This window comes from Oreochromis niloticus, linkage group LG3 (assembly GCF_001858045.2).
Source record: "Oreochromis niloticus isolate F11D_XX linkage group LG3, O_niloticus_UMD_NMBU, whole genome shotgun sequence".
Lineage (NCBI taxonomy): Eukaryota > Metazoa > Chordata > Actinopteri > Cichliformes > Cichlidae > Oreochromis > Oreochromis niloticus.
In genome coordinates this window covers 38,539,140-38,553,629 of record NC_031967.2, presented here as the reverse complement: position 1 = coordinate 38,553,629, position 14,490 = coordinate 38,539,140, and the positions used below count along the sequence as shown (strand labels likewise).

Here is a 14,490-nt window from a genome sequence, read left to right as displayed (position 1 = left end):
ACAGACAACAGCAACTGTGTGTGTGTGTGTGTGTGTGTGTGTGTGTGTGAGAGTGTGTGTGTGTGTGAGAGAGGATATTTACAAGCTGTCGTTACATAACCAGGATTGCTGAGATTCCAGCATGTTAGAAATTAAATCTCCTCCTCTTCACTTCTTCTTCTCTGCTCTCTTTCTGTGTCTCTTAAAGTCAACAACAACAACAACATCAACGGCCCCGGTGGTGTCGCAGGTGCGTCCCCCTCCCCTCTCCAGCTGGCTCTCACATCCAATGGGATCACACCTGAGAATGGCTCCGCCCCTCCAGGTCACTCTATATGTTTATGTGGATTATTGGGAATCCAAAAAGACTGTGCCTTTGTCTTTAATAGTTTAAATTTAAAAAATACAGAAGTGGTTCATCATGTTTTCGTAATTAAATGTTTTATTTCCTGTGCAGGCGCTGAGCCGGTATCTGAAGGTGACACGCCTGCTGACCCTGATCAGCTGATCGAGGATGGAGAGGAAAGGGAGGAGGGAGAGTCCACAGAGAACATCAGCAAAGAGGAAGCAGCTGAGAGACTGATGGTAGGGCGAGACGTTTTATCACCTCGCACTTTTCCGGGTCATAATTCCATCATATCTAAATTTGAGAAACACATACTCTTAGATCCAGTGTGACTTCCACTGTCAGAGAAATATATTACTTTTTTGATAGTTTTCTGGAAATCAATTGAAAAAAAATGAGAAAAAACAGACTTAAAACTTCAGAACGTGTCTGGGAATCCTCGTATTTTTAGTTTTTCTCAGTTTAAGAGAAATTCAGCAAAAGTTTTCTGTACATCTGTGATTACACTGCAAACAGGAGCTGCTGAGCACTATTTCACCTTCTTTGAATGAGAATGAAGAAGTTTTATTGGTATATGTTTACAATACATGTGTGTGTTTTTGCATGTAGGAAACAGAGAAAATCATCGCTGAGCTGAACGAGACGTGGGAGGAGAAACTGAGAAAAACAGAATCTATTCGTTTGGAGAGGTTAGTTTTATTTGAATCTGAGCTTTTTACATGTTTGCCTCTGTCCACAGTTAATATAGTGAACATGTTTTGGTGTCACCTGTTACTTTCTTAAACGTAACGACGATATCATGAACATCAGCATTTATACCGCTGCTGAGGGCAGCTCTTTTTCTCCTGAGCCACTCAGACAAAACCTCAGGGCAGGTGTAGAAAAAGTCTCATCTTCCTCTGTATTAGCTTGAAATCTTGGAGCTTCTGCACTGACACTGATAAAAAAAACCAACTCATGTCTGTGACCCGGCAACAGCTACCACGCGAGGTTTTGTGTCAGCAGAGTGACACATCTTTTGGCATTTCCCACTGTTCATGAAGGCAAAAAAAGGTTTAACGACCCTTTATCCACTGTGGCAGACGAGGCTCATGGGAACTGTAGTGTTTACAGCACAGGTGGAAAAGCTGAGTGTGTTTGTTCGCTAACTCACAGATGAAAACATTTGGAAACACGAACACGGAGGGAGAAAAAAAAATGGATGATGACTGATGTCTCTGTCTCTCGCTCGCTCCCTCAGAGAGTCCCTGCTGGCAGAGATGGGCGTGTCCATAAAGGAAGATGGAGGAACGCTGGGCGTCTTCTCTCCTAAAGGAGTGAGTGTATATTTAACCCTTCCTCTCTCTATATATACTGTTGTCAGTCTGTTCTGTGTCTGCAGACATCTTTGCAGAAAATGTTATTATGTAAGCTCTGACAGTCTGTGGGACTGGTTTAGTAATACTTTAACTTTAGGACTGTGTGATCCCTGGCTGCTGACACACGATATGCAGGTATTTGTTAGGAGCTGTAACTCCTGCTGGTATTTTAAAACAGTGTATTTAATTTTTGGATTCACCTTTATGTCAGGTTAAATCTACTCTTTGAGTTGGTGTGTTTTGTTAGAACAGCCGATAAATTGATTTTACTTCATGCCTGGGAGTGTTCGTCCAGTCAGAGCCGAGTGTCTGCTGCTCATAAGCACCTGTGTCGACTCGCACTCAGCTTTAGAAGTGATGATGTCACTGTTTGATTTTAAGTCTCTCTGGTCTTTGCAGTAAAATCGCTGCAGTCTGCTGAGCAGATGTTTTAAATCCAGATTAAAACTCAGAGACGATAAATCGTGCAGCAGCTTTTCTCTCCGTACCACCACCTCACCAACACCGAACATCTTTAACTCTTTCCCTCATAAAGACGACATCTGACAACCCTTAATGACCAGTTTTCATAACTTCGACTCAGTGTCAACATTCACTTTAGTAGTGTTGTCTTCATTCATGGTGTGTTGTTCACTTTGATAAATCATGCTGTTTATAAAAGTGCTTATAAAAGGATCTGACTGAATGCAGTCCTGGCTCCAGTCCCATGTTTAGTACTAGTTAAAAGTTAACAGCATCCAATCGTGTTTAGTGTTTTCTATCTTCCACTCTCACTGTGTGGATCCGCCTCACTTTTAAAGGGGGAAAAAAGATGAGCCCATCATGTAAAACTAAAGTTAATGTAATGTCTGTGTGTGTTACAGACGCCTCACCTGGTCAACCTGAATGAAGACCCTCTGATGTCCGAGTGCCTCCTCTATTACATCAAGGAGGGAGTGACCAGGTCAGCAGTGATTTAGTTCATCAGTTATTTGATCACTTTGTTGGTCTTTGCTCAGAAAATCTGATAAATTGAGTCTAAAGTGTGAAAAGTTTTAGCCATCCTGCGCAGAGACCAAAAGTCAGAGACGCCTCGGCTCATCTCCGTGTGAAAGCAACAAATTACACACAGACACAAGTCCATCACTAGTTTGGCTGCTTTACTTCATTAGTAGAAGAAGTAATGAGACTGTTTACATGTAGTGCATGCAGAAATCTGCTCGTGCAGAGGTTACCACACCGATAATGATCCACAGAGTCATCGTGGAGAACAATGAGTTTCATTACGTATCATCTTATCAGACACGACACTCGCTGTTATCTAACAACTACTTTATGATCTTGGACATCAGAAGCTCCTCTGTTAGTTTTATTGCAGGAGAAGTTGCACCTTCATCTTTATTCTTGGTGGAGTTGTATAACTAGCTTGGCAGGTGTTTACATTAAAGTTTTTTCATCTGTGTGTGTGTGTGTGTGTGTGTGTGTGCCAGGGTCGGGCAGCAGGACGTGGACATTAAGCTGTCGGGTCAGTTCATAAAGGAGATTCACTGCGTTTTTGTCAGTGAGACCAACGAGCAGGGAGAAGGTGAGCTTTTTACTCCTTGCATAAAACTTTGCTCACATGTCTGACACTCTGATGCCTGATTGGCTGACACTGGTGTTCTGTGGTCACACAGCTTCATTGTGCAGAGTTTAAGCAGCCTCAGTCCTGTGGTTTGAGCGCCCTCTGCTGGTGTAAACTGATCAGCTCCTGAAGTTCACTGTGCAATAACCTCATTATGAACCATGGGTCCTTCAGTACTTTATACACACCAGAGAAACATGTTCTACACGTTACCTGAAGCTGTTTAACATCTGAAGTTATAAAAGAATAAAAATACAAACTACATTTGTACTAATTACTTACTTATCATCGTTACCACCTGCTGCATCATAGTTGGCCTCTTCTACAATCTGCTGCCGTAGATCTCCCGTTCCAGTGCTGGAAGTTTTTCTTTTTATTAAACGTGGTGTGAGTTTCTAATGATACAGCAGCTTGTTTCAGACAGAGGGGCTGATGCAGGGCCCAGTGTGACATAAATAAAAATGATTTTAAACTGTGAGTCATGCTGAGCTGCTGTGGCAGTGTGAGAATAACAGAAATAAAAACCTGGATCTGGAAATGCATTTTTAATCAGATTTGATTTGCATCACTCCTCAAAGTAAAGTTTCTGACATGTTTCAGCAGCAGCCGGGGTTAAAGTCAGACCTGCAGACAGCTGAGTTGATCATTAACATGTGTAAGTCTGGAATGAGTCACAGTGGCAGACAAATGTGCTCTTGACTTCTGTCACATTACGCCTCCTGATTCCACTGGCTTATAATCATCTTTAAATATTGAAAGCACACTCGAGCCTCTCTGAGAAGGTTTCTGAAGAGTTTGAGACGAGAAGGACAAAGAAGGTCCTGCAGTGCTTTTATGTACCACATGATGGCACCGCATGATGTGTGGATTCGAAACTTTGCAGCCAGAACATGCTGATAAGAAAAGTTTGAGCACTTGTATATGTATATATAGATTCAATTAGTTACTAACACTAAAAATATTGTTTTGATTGCTATTGCAATTTAATTTTAAATATACAAATGTGGTATTATATATACATATGTCATTAAACCTGTGCTAATTTGCATAAATGTACACTAGATTATGGGGGAAAAAATTCCTGTTTTGCTTTTTTTTGTTTTTTTCCATGAGCGTCTCACCTTAGAGGTCTGGTCTGTGTCCAGGCTTTAGTTCTTTGTTCTCGGACTGTGTGTCGAGTCTGAAGCTGCAGCTCTCTTCCTGTTTTCATTAAAAGTTATTAACCTTAAAAAAACAGCTGTGTGTGTGTGTGTGTGTGTGTGTGTGTGTGTGCGCCCACGCTCAGTGAGTGACTCTCTTTCTTCTTCTCTTTCTGTGAAAGCTGCCAGGAAATCTGTCAGGTATTAGTCACTGCTACTCGTTGTCATGGTGACATCATCCTCATGTTCACCCCCATGTTTCCTGTGCCTTCCCCGCCTCCCTCCCTCCCTCCTCCTGTCCCAGACACCCCTTCCTCACCCTCTGTGTGTATATCTGTGTGTGTGTCTGCTGCTGTTACCCTGTGTGCTGTAGCACGATGCCTGGTTTCGGTGCATGTCTGTATGTGAGACCGAGAGGCCTCTGTAGTTGTGGACATACCCCTTTCAGATCCAGGTCTCTCTCTCTGGATTGTGGATCAACCTTTCTAGTAATGTTACAGGATACAAGCCCAGATATTAAGGTCCATGATAAAGCCTCCGTCACTGCTGCGAGTCCTCCCATCAGACTGTTTCATGCTCATGTGTCATATCAGACAGAGCCGGTCTCCTTGTGTTTCACAGAGCTGTGTTTCAGTTCTCCTGATGAGTTTTTCTTCCTTTGCTTGGACTGTCTGTGTCTCCCTCTGCAGTGGTGGTCACTCTGGAGCCGTTAGTTGGAGCAGAGACCTACGTTAACGGGAAGCAGATCACCGATGCCGTCATATTAAAACAAGGTACAGAAACACACCCGGCAGCTTTTCTTACGAGTTCACTGCGGCTTTAAACAAACAGGAAGCACCTACCAGTACACTGCTCCTGCAGCTGTTACATCAGGTTTCACTTTAGTTTACAGCTTATTACACACGAACATGAAAAACAAAGCAGGTTTGATCGATGCAGTAAACACACCACCCAAAACCTGCAGCAGACCTCAGACTCCATTTCCTGTCTGTTTCCGTCTCTAGGTAACCGCATCGTGATGGGAAAGAACCACGTGTTTCGGTTCAACCACCCGGAGCAGGCGAGGCTGGAGAGGGAGCGCAGCGCCACGATGGAGCAGCAGGGGGAGCCAGAGGACTGGAACTACGCGCAGAAAGAGCTGCTGGAGAAACAAGGCATCGACATCAAGCTGGAGATGGAGAAGAGGTAGATGCACCTTTACTAGACCCTGAAGTGTGGTTTTCAGATAGCATCTGTAGACACACTGTAAACCACGTCAGATATCAGAGCTGTTTCCTGATTATTGATCGTCTGATTGGTTGGTTGGTGTGTGTGTGCGTGTGTGTGCTGCAGACTGCAGGACGTGGAGACTCAGTACCGTAAAGAGAAGGAGGAGGCTGACCTGCTGCTGGAGCAGCACAGACTGGTGAGTTTCTCCTTCAGGTGAGCTCGTGTGGTGACCGCTTCAGGTGTTTAACCTTCTCCGTGTGTGCAGTACGCAGACAGCGACAGCGGGGACGACTCGGACAAACGATCCTGTGAGGAGAGCTGGAGGCTCATCTCCTCCCTGAGAGAGAAGCTGCCAGCCAACAAGGTACCAGCTCCTCATAATCTCCTCGTTCATAGCTCCTCATGTAGCTGTGACATCCCATAGAGACCTGATAGGATCGTGAAGCAAGCTTTTCTGCTGACAGGGATTGTCATTGGAGCAGATTAATGTACTTGTGAGGTGACCTGTCTCACCTGTATGTCTGTGTCCAGGTGCAGTCCATAGTGAAGCGCTGTGGTCTGCCCAGCAGCGGGAAGAGGAGGGAGCCTCTGCGAGTGTATCAGATCCCTCAGAGGAGGAGGATCAGCAAAGACCCCAAACGGGTCACCATGGAGGACCTCCGCATGCAGGCCGTCAAAGAGATCTGTTACGAGGTCTCACAAACACACACGTGATATCAGAGTGTTCTCTGACTGGTTTCAGAGGGACAGATAAACATTTTAGAAGTTATTCTCATAAATACTCTTATATCTCTGCATTCAGGGGCAAAGGGTTAAAACTTTACCTTGAAAAATACACTGGACATGTCCTTTAAAAACCCAAACCCTCCTGGAGATGGCTCCAGGTGGACACTTTACACTGGTCTGTAGTGTTGGACCAATTTGGTCCATGACTAAGTCAGACAGACTCTCAGTTAGTTAGACTCCATAGCTCCAGTCAAACGCAACAAATAAGTGGTAAATTGTGAAAATCATACATGATGCATTTCCCAATAAAACCAGGATCACTAGATTGTTACAGACCTTACTGTGTAACCATAAACTCTTTATAAAAGGTGGTCATAGTAATGCCACATTACCTTTTCCTTTCCAAATTTTGAAGCCTGGACTGTAGCATTTTGGCTGCCACTGTGTTGAGTTTTGTGAGTTTAAGAGTTAAAAACATGCATCCGTAGACTGTGCAGGAGTGTCACACTGACACTGGTGCCTGCGATTAAGTGTAAAGAAATAAGTCCACTCACTAAAACTGGAGCACAGAGTTCTCGGATGGTTGGTAGTAGAACTAGTACCCATGACACAGTGTTGATTGGTCTGTTCAGCCTGTGTGAGATAAAATATGTGATCGTCTTAAGATATCGCACCAAAACATACAGAGGCAAATTATAAACCTGAGTGGGTTCAGATTTGCCCATTTTTGTGGGTTCTGTGCACTCAGGCCCTGCTCTACGGTGTAGATGCCACTGAAGTCCATTGCTAGGTTGTGGTCACGCAACCTTACAGTGGACAGGTGCATAGATGCTAAAAATGGGTTATTGTAACCAGTCGATATGAGGTTCCTAGGCCACATGATTATGTCTTAGTGTCTAATGTAGATAAGAACCTTCAGGACCCTAATATGTACCTGCGTGCCAAGTTTGGTTGCTCCACTCCTGATTGTGTAGCAGTCTGTGGACAGATTTGGAGAACAGTAAAATTAACCAGCACAAACAGTCCAGAGGACTTTAGAGGAGGAGCATTTTTATGTTTCTTTTTTTCTTTTTTTTAAACCTGTTCCTCTGTGTGTGGCGCCCCCCTCAGGTGGCTCTGGGAGACTTCCGTCACTCCCGTCAGGAGATCGAGGCGCTCTCCATTGTCAAGATGAAGGAGCTGTGCCGCATGTACGCCAAGAAGGACACCAACGAAAGGGAGAGCTGGAGGGCCGTGGCCCAGGACGTCTGCGACACTGTGGGCATCGGAGAGGAGAGGAGCCCTCCCGCTGAAGAGGGGGGAGGAGGAGGTGTTGGCGGTGGAGGAGGAGGAGGAAGTGGTGGTAGTGGAGGAGGAGAGACAGGGGAAGGTGGAGAAAAGGCAGGCGTGTACGACTTGAAGGCTCACATCGATAAGCTGACAGATATTTTGGAGGTGAGTTATGCTAATCTTGTTTTCTTCACGACCTGAGAATGGCGCTAGAGGAGCAGAGCTAAATGTGTGCGACTCCTGCAGGAGGTGAAGCTGCAGAACAACATGAAGGACGAGGAGATCAAAGCTCTGAGAGACAGAATGATCAAGATGGAGAGCGTCATACCTGTTCAGGTATGTTCGCACCTCCTGTCCCGCCCCTTCAAACCATCACCGCCAGAGTTAACTGTTGTTTGACTCGTTTCCAGGACGATGACTTGAATGGCGAGGGAGGCGAGTCCCCTCAGAGAGAGAGAGATGGAGACAGGGATGAGGATGATGAATGCCCCAGCCACCCAGAGGTCAGAGTTCAGCGGCTGATGGAGGAGGACCCGGCGTTCAGGAGAGGACGCCTCCGCTGGATGAAAAAGGAGCAGCAGCGGCTCCTGAACCTGCAGCAGCAGAACATCACCAAGAAGCTGCGAGGACAGAACCAAAGCCAAGGTGAGCTCGGGGGTGTGGCCGTACCGTGATGGCGAGGGTTCCAATAGAAGTCACTGCAAACGATCGTCATCAATAAACCCTTCAAATGATTGTTTATCTGTACTTAGTTGAGTCGGTTGCTTCTGCTGTGACCATCTTTAATTTACAGTCTGTGCTCTGTCCCTAACTTTACTCCACCCCCACCTCCAGGTCAGAACGCCCCCATTGTCCCCATCCACCTCCCAGGAACTGGACGCTTCATCCCTCCGCAGGAATGCAAGCTCAAGTTTCCCTTTAAGAGTAACCCTGCCCACCGGCTGTCATGGGGACCCGCCAGTGCCGCTCTGCAAGCTCTCGGTCTGGGCGAGGGAGGAGGAGGTGATGGTGTTGAGCAGAAGGAGAATGGAGGAGGAGAAGCTAAAGGTTCTCCCTCACCTCCACCTCCCCCACAAGGTCAACTGCCTGGTCTCTTGCCCCTCCCCTTCCCAGCTCAGCCCCCTCGCATGCGCACCCCAAGTCCTCATCGCGCCTGGCAGCAGCGTAACCAGGGCAACCAGGGTGGCTATCACTACAACAACCAGGGCAACAACCAAAACCAGCAGCGTCGTTACCGCCGCAACTCCCTGGACAGCTCGCCACAGGGCAACGGGAGCTACAACAATGACCAGCACTTCAGCAGTGGTGGCAATGGTGGCCACCAGGGGCGACCAAGACAGAGGAGGGGGTTTTCACCTGGGCCAGGTGGGGAGAGAGGAGGAGGAGGCAGAGGAGGAGGAGGAAGCAGAGACAGGGACAGAGACAGAGACGGAGGCTTCCATTATAATCAACGCCAGCACCATCAGTTCCACCACCACCATCCCTACTACAACCCCCACAATGCACCATTCCAGCCTGGACCTCACCCTCACCCCCATTACCACAGCCTGCCGTGCTCAGGGGCTCCGCCCCTTCCTGCTGACATGCTACTTGGCATTGTGCCACCGCCGGGGGCGTGGAGCTTCAACACTCCGCCCAGGATGAGGCGGCAGTTCAGCGCACCGGACCTCAAAAACAACAGCAACAACAAGGAGACGCCGATCTGACCTCTGACCTCCTGAATACGGAGACTCCTGATTGGCTGCGGGACACAGGGCGATCCTGATGCTGTAGAGAATCGGCTGAGAGTGTGTGCGTGTGTGTGTGTGCGCGCGTGTGTGCAATTGAGCACTTTTACACACCCTGTATCCTCTGTCCTGCTGCGCGTGTGTTTGTGCTTGTGTGTGTGTGTGTGTGAAGCTTTTAGGTTAGCAAAGGTGAGCTGTTAGCGACACTGATGTGCAAAAAGTGAATTTGAATTTGTTTTATTTTATCTGTTATGTTGTTCTGTCAGACTTTGATCACGCAGTAATTTAGCCTTTTTTTTATTTTTTAAATTTCACCGATGGCTGGTGTTCGGGTGTCTTTCATCGTGTTAACAAGGTGCCTTAAAGCCGACGTGTCTACTGGTGAAGCTAATTTTCTTTTTAAAGATCAAGTACGTTTGTTAGCAGGGTGGTGTTTCTGGGTTAGAAGAGGTTTTTTTTGTTTGTTTGTTTTTTAGCTTTTAGTGCTAGCAAGTGAAGAGTAGGTGAAATTGTGAGCTTAGCCTAGCCTACGCTGCATTCAAGTTCCATGGGAATTACAGATTGTACAGCTTGTTTAACTCACTTCAACCCTCAAACTGATGATTAAGAGTTTAATCTGGAGCAGTTCCCAAATGGTGATTAATATTAAAATGAAGTTTATTTTTACTCGTTTATTTAATCATAAATACAATAGAGCCCACTGTGCTTGTATTTAGCTTCTGCTGCAAACCAAAAAAAAATGTATACAGTTCAACAACTTAAATATTGATTTAAAGTTGAGAAAAAAATATGCAGAAACATATATATTACATGTGAGTACACTGATAATGTTGCCTTTTTTTCCTGTCATATTTACCACCTGTGATCTGTTTTTGATTGAAGCTTGAAACTTGTATTTACATCCTCTCCCATGCAATTTGAATGCAGCATCGCTAAGTGCTACAAACCAAAGAAAGCGGCTGTGTGGCGCCTCCTAGTCAGGGTAAAAGCATCAGTGCAGGAACAATAAGTGCCAATGTGGCTTTTGTAAAAACGCTAAAACACGCAGAGTTCCAAAAATGGAGAAGCTGCGGGCGAGAAAGGCGAGTGCAGATGCCCCCCTGAGGAAGAGGAGGTGCAGAGAGGAAGAGGAGTAGGTGCTGCGCTTGTCTTATCTGTCAGATGTTTGTTTTTAAGAGCTGTGTGTGTATATTTGAAGTGTTAAATCTGATTTTAAACACATGAAACGTGCTGACGGTAAGTTCACCGTCTCTGGCAATCGTGGGAAATGCAAGTGATGCGTAACACATGATGATGCCCCAAGGTGGGAAATGTGGGAGCTTAGAGACAGACTCCTGAAGGGATGGATTAGTTTATGTAGGGTTGGATAAGGAAGGAATTCTGGGAGATGTATTGAGAAGCAGAAGGTTTTGAGGAAGAGAAGAAGAAGCTGATATACAGTAAGCTTTTTTTTTTTTTTTTTCTTTGAAGAAGTAACAGACACTACAGCATGTCGGGTGTGATACGAGATTCGTGCTGTAAGGACGCGACACTTTTTACTTTATGTCCAATTCAAAAAGGATGGGAAAATTCACTGCTGCCTTCCTGGCACGTCAGGATCCTGGAAATTGTGGCCTCCACCTGTTTCAGGTTGCTTTTAATTTCTTCTCGTTTTTCAAACATGACATTTGCACACACATACTTTTGCTGGTGTTGTGTTCACTTCACATGTGTAAGACAGGAAACAAATTTCCAGCTTCCTGCGTCCCAGCGAACGCAGCACCCTATGTGCGTTTTATTCGCACTGAATTAATGAAGACAAGTTTACTGCCAGGAGGAGCTGGGAGAGTTGGCGATACTGCGCACACTCCACCCACTCAAAGCAGAGGATTCTGGGAGTTAACAAGTGGAGCAACTATGAGCTCTGTGACTTTTAAGGCTTTTTCATAAAAAGGTTAGATCCAACCAATGGCAGTGCTCCTTCCCGCTGCAGGAGGGAGTCAGCGCCATGATGATGACGATGACAATAATTGTGATGAAAACAAAAGAAGTGAATGCAATTGGCCTGAGAAGCATGATGTCAGCAGAATCTCTGGAATTGGCCAATCACGGGACAATCGCTAATCCTGCTGCCACTGCCAGGCCTGATGGGAAAATATGTTTTTTGGGGGGTTTTTTTTAGATTTTTTTTTTTTTTCATTTCCAGCTTGGGCCTCTGATTGGCTGTTTGTTTTTCCTTTGTGTATCACATCATGTACTGCGTATTTTAACCAACCTCCATGTTTGACCTTTGGTTTATGATGTCATCAGTCATCTTCACTTATTAATATAATTATCCTAAAGTTATACGTGTCATTAATATTTGGTTCTTGTGGATGCTGCTAAAGGGAGTTTCTTTGCCCTCACGCAAACGGTTGAGTTAGTGTATGTGTTTGTGTTGTTGAGTGTGTGTGTGTGTGTGTTGGGCGTCTGCTTGTGTGTGTTTGTGGGTTAATTTAGAATCAAACAGTAAAGTTTGTTTTACTTCATAAAGCTGATTTTAGTCATTATTCTTTTTCTTTGGTTAGTTTTGTTGTTTTTTGAGGTGGAATGGGGGAGGGTCTTGGAGTGGGTGGGGTGTTGCCATGGCTGCCATGACTCGGCAGAATTCCAGAACATTCTAGAACTCCCCTCACTGACAGGCTGTGCCCATTCCCTGCACCTCTGCTCTAATCATGACCTCAGAATCTGTGACATTACAGCGCGGTGTCGCTTCAGAACTCAAAACACGGATATGGATATGATGACATCATAGTGTAGCCCTCTTCCTGTTGGCCCAGAGCCCCTCAGTTGCTTTTTTGTTATTGTTGTTTTTTTCTCTCTGTATGTGTTGGGTTGTCTTTTGTTGTTGTTGTGTTTGTATCAGGAACCAATCTCAGGCTCTACCTGCAGACAACATGATGGCAATAAACTGTCTCCAAGATTCAAAATAAGGCTCACTTCTTGTGTTTTTATTGGGTCTTCATCCACGAAGGATGGCTATGGAAGCCTAGAGGTGTCAGTGCACTCAAACATTGTCTTAAAACTGCATAATTTCTAGTGGCCAGCAGGGGGCATCTCCTGGTTGTTAAATGATTTCCATGACAAAAATGAGCCTGCTGTTTACTGGTCCAGATGCACTGCCTGTTTGAGAAAATAACTTTTCATATTAGTTTGTGGTAGTAACTGAAAATTGTGAAGTAATAACCCCGAAGTCTAATTTAAAAACAATGTGTTTTTCCAGGGTGGAAACAAGTTTCCCCATATAAGAGTTGCTTTGAATGAGTCCTAGAATAGAAGAATAGAATAATGATAACTGAGATAGAATAGAAACGACAAAGCAGAAAGTATTTTTCGTTGCAAAGATCACAAGCAAAAAGAGCTGTTCATTTATGCATTTTGTGTGTGTGTGTGTGTGTGTGTGTGTGTGTGTGTGTGCGCGCAAGGGCGTAGATTTGGTTTAACATTGGTGGGGACGGATGATTCAACCACTGAACCCTACCCTGTTTCTTTTTTTCCAATTTTTGTCTTTGCTTCTTGATTTAAAAAAAAAAAAAAAGGAGAATTATACTTGCTTACATATGCTATTCTACATGCTTTTAAACCATTTAAAATTACAATTCATAGTTTTATATGTGAATTATATAATGTTAAATTACTATTAAACTAATGACAGACTAAGTATTTTAGACTTTAGTTTACTTCAGCCATATTCCATATAAATCAGGTATCATACAAAAATAAAAACCGCTTCAAATACAGTCATGACAATAAAAGAATATGACTTTAAGGACTTAACAACATTACTTCAGTTATAGTACACCAACATCTCTGATACATTAGCACTAAGGGAACACTGAATGACCTGCTGGGTTTTGTCCATAAAACTACTCATCTAAGATTACCACAAAGTAAAAGATCTCTCAGCAAAATTATGCAACATTTTAGGCACTATTGCCCCGATCAAATCAGTGAGCTGGGATTTTTATTCTAAACATGAACTACTGTTACAGCAACAGACATGGATTACTGGTGTCCTACACAACAACTCAATGTCCACTATGTGAAGGAGCCAAACACATGCCTTCTCTCGTTAACTGAGATAAACTGCTGGCATTTTTGTTTTACATCTATACTGTCCAGTCTCTCCTGGTGGACATGGCATCACGTTATTCATGGTTACATACAATTTTAGACTGATGTGGGCCAAAGCCTAAAACGATGTGCCGGGAGTTTGCTGTTCTCGCCGGCTCAGATATTTGAAGTTTACACAGCTACATTCTCGCCTGAAAATATGTTAAACGTTTATTTTGCGACCCAGAAAGAGTAATAAGAGTAATATTAAAACTAAGTAGCTGCAGTAGTAGTAGCTATTGTTGGAAACTGGAATTGGCTGCGGCAATCTGAGATATGGTTTTTCAATTTTGTTGTCCGGGTGGAAAAACGGGGGAAATTGGGGAGAATGGTGGCTCCGGGAGATTTTCGGGAGGGGCACTGAAATTCGGGATTCTCCCGGAAAAATCGGGAGGGTTGGCATGTATGGCCTAGCATAGCCTGTAACGTTATTATGACGGACACATTTTATGAGTGAACTTGACTTTAAGTGACTTACAGGTTTCTTTAAAAAATACTTTCTTATAACCAGGTTCTTCCTTTTTGCTGCCATCCTCCTCTCCTCCTTGCAGGTCCTCGCAGCGCAGGTTTGCCGCTGCTAAAACTAAACAGAGCTCCCTGAAAGGCACAGCCAATCACATTGGCCAGATTTGTCACATGAGGCAGGACTCCAGTAGAGAACGTAATTTAACTCTTTCTGCACTGCTGGGTGAATGAGACGTTGACAGATCGTTTTTTTTCTTTCTATCGGGTTTGTTTTTCTTTACTCGCAGAGATCAAATTATTGGTGGGGACAAATTAATAATTACTGGATATTGGTGGGGACATGGCCCTTCCGTCCATGCCAAATCTACGCCCTTGGCCAGCAGTTTATCTCAGTTAACGAGAGGAGAAGGCATGTGTTTGGCTCCTTCACATAGTGAACATTGAGTTGTTGTGTGGGGCACCAGTAATCCATGTCTGTTGCTGTAACAGTAGTTCATGTTTAGAATAAAAAATCCCAGCTCACTGATCTGATCGGGGC

The 14,490-nt window shown here is 44.6% G+C and overlaps 1 protein-coding gene across 1 annotated transcript in view; it reads left to right on the top strand.

Annotated features, from left to right (window-relative positions):
• LOC100706439 (kinesin-like protein KIF1C) overlaps window positions 1-12,304 on the top strand; it is a 33,385-nt gene extending 21,081 nt beyond the window's left edge. The window contains exons 14-28 of the mRNA XM_005464974.4: window positions 188-304; window positions 437-564; window positions 935-1,014; window positions 1,566-1,641; window positions 2,547-2,626; window positions 3,153-3,247; window positions 5,115-5,198; window positions 5,430-5,610; window positions 5,758-5,830; window positions 5,900-5,998; window positions 6,166-6,327; window positions 7,471-7,794; window positions 7,876-7,965; window positions 8,040-8,274; window positions 8,464-12,304. Coding sequence (XP_005465031.1) covers window positions 188-304; window positions 437-564; window positions 935-1,014; window positions 1,566-1,641; window positions 2,547-2,626; window positions 3,153-3,247; window positions 5,115-5,198; window positions 5,430-5,610; window positions 5,758-5,830; window positions 5,900-5,998; window positions 6,166-6,327; window positions 7,471-7,794; window positions 7,876-7,965; window positions 8,040-8,274; window positions 8,464-9,335 — 2,696 coding nt within the window. The 3' untranslated portion in view covers window positions 9,336-12,304. The remainder of the gene's footprint in view (window positions 1-187; window positions 305-436; window positions 565-934; window positions 1,015-1,565; window positions 1,642-2,546; window positions 2,627-3,152; window positions 3,248-5,114; window positions 5,199-5,429; window positions 5,611-5,757; window positions 5,831-5,899; window positions 5,999-6,165; window positions 6,328-7,470; window positions 7,795-7,875; window positions 7,966-8,039; window positions 8,275-8,463) is intronic.
• The last annotated feature ends 2,186 nt before the right edge of the window (window positions 12,305-14,490 follow it).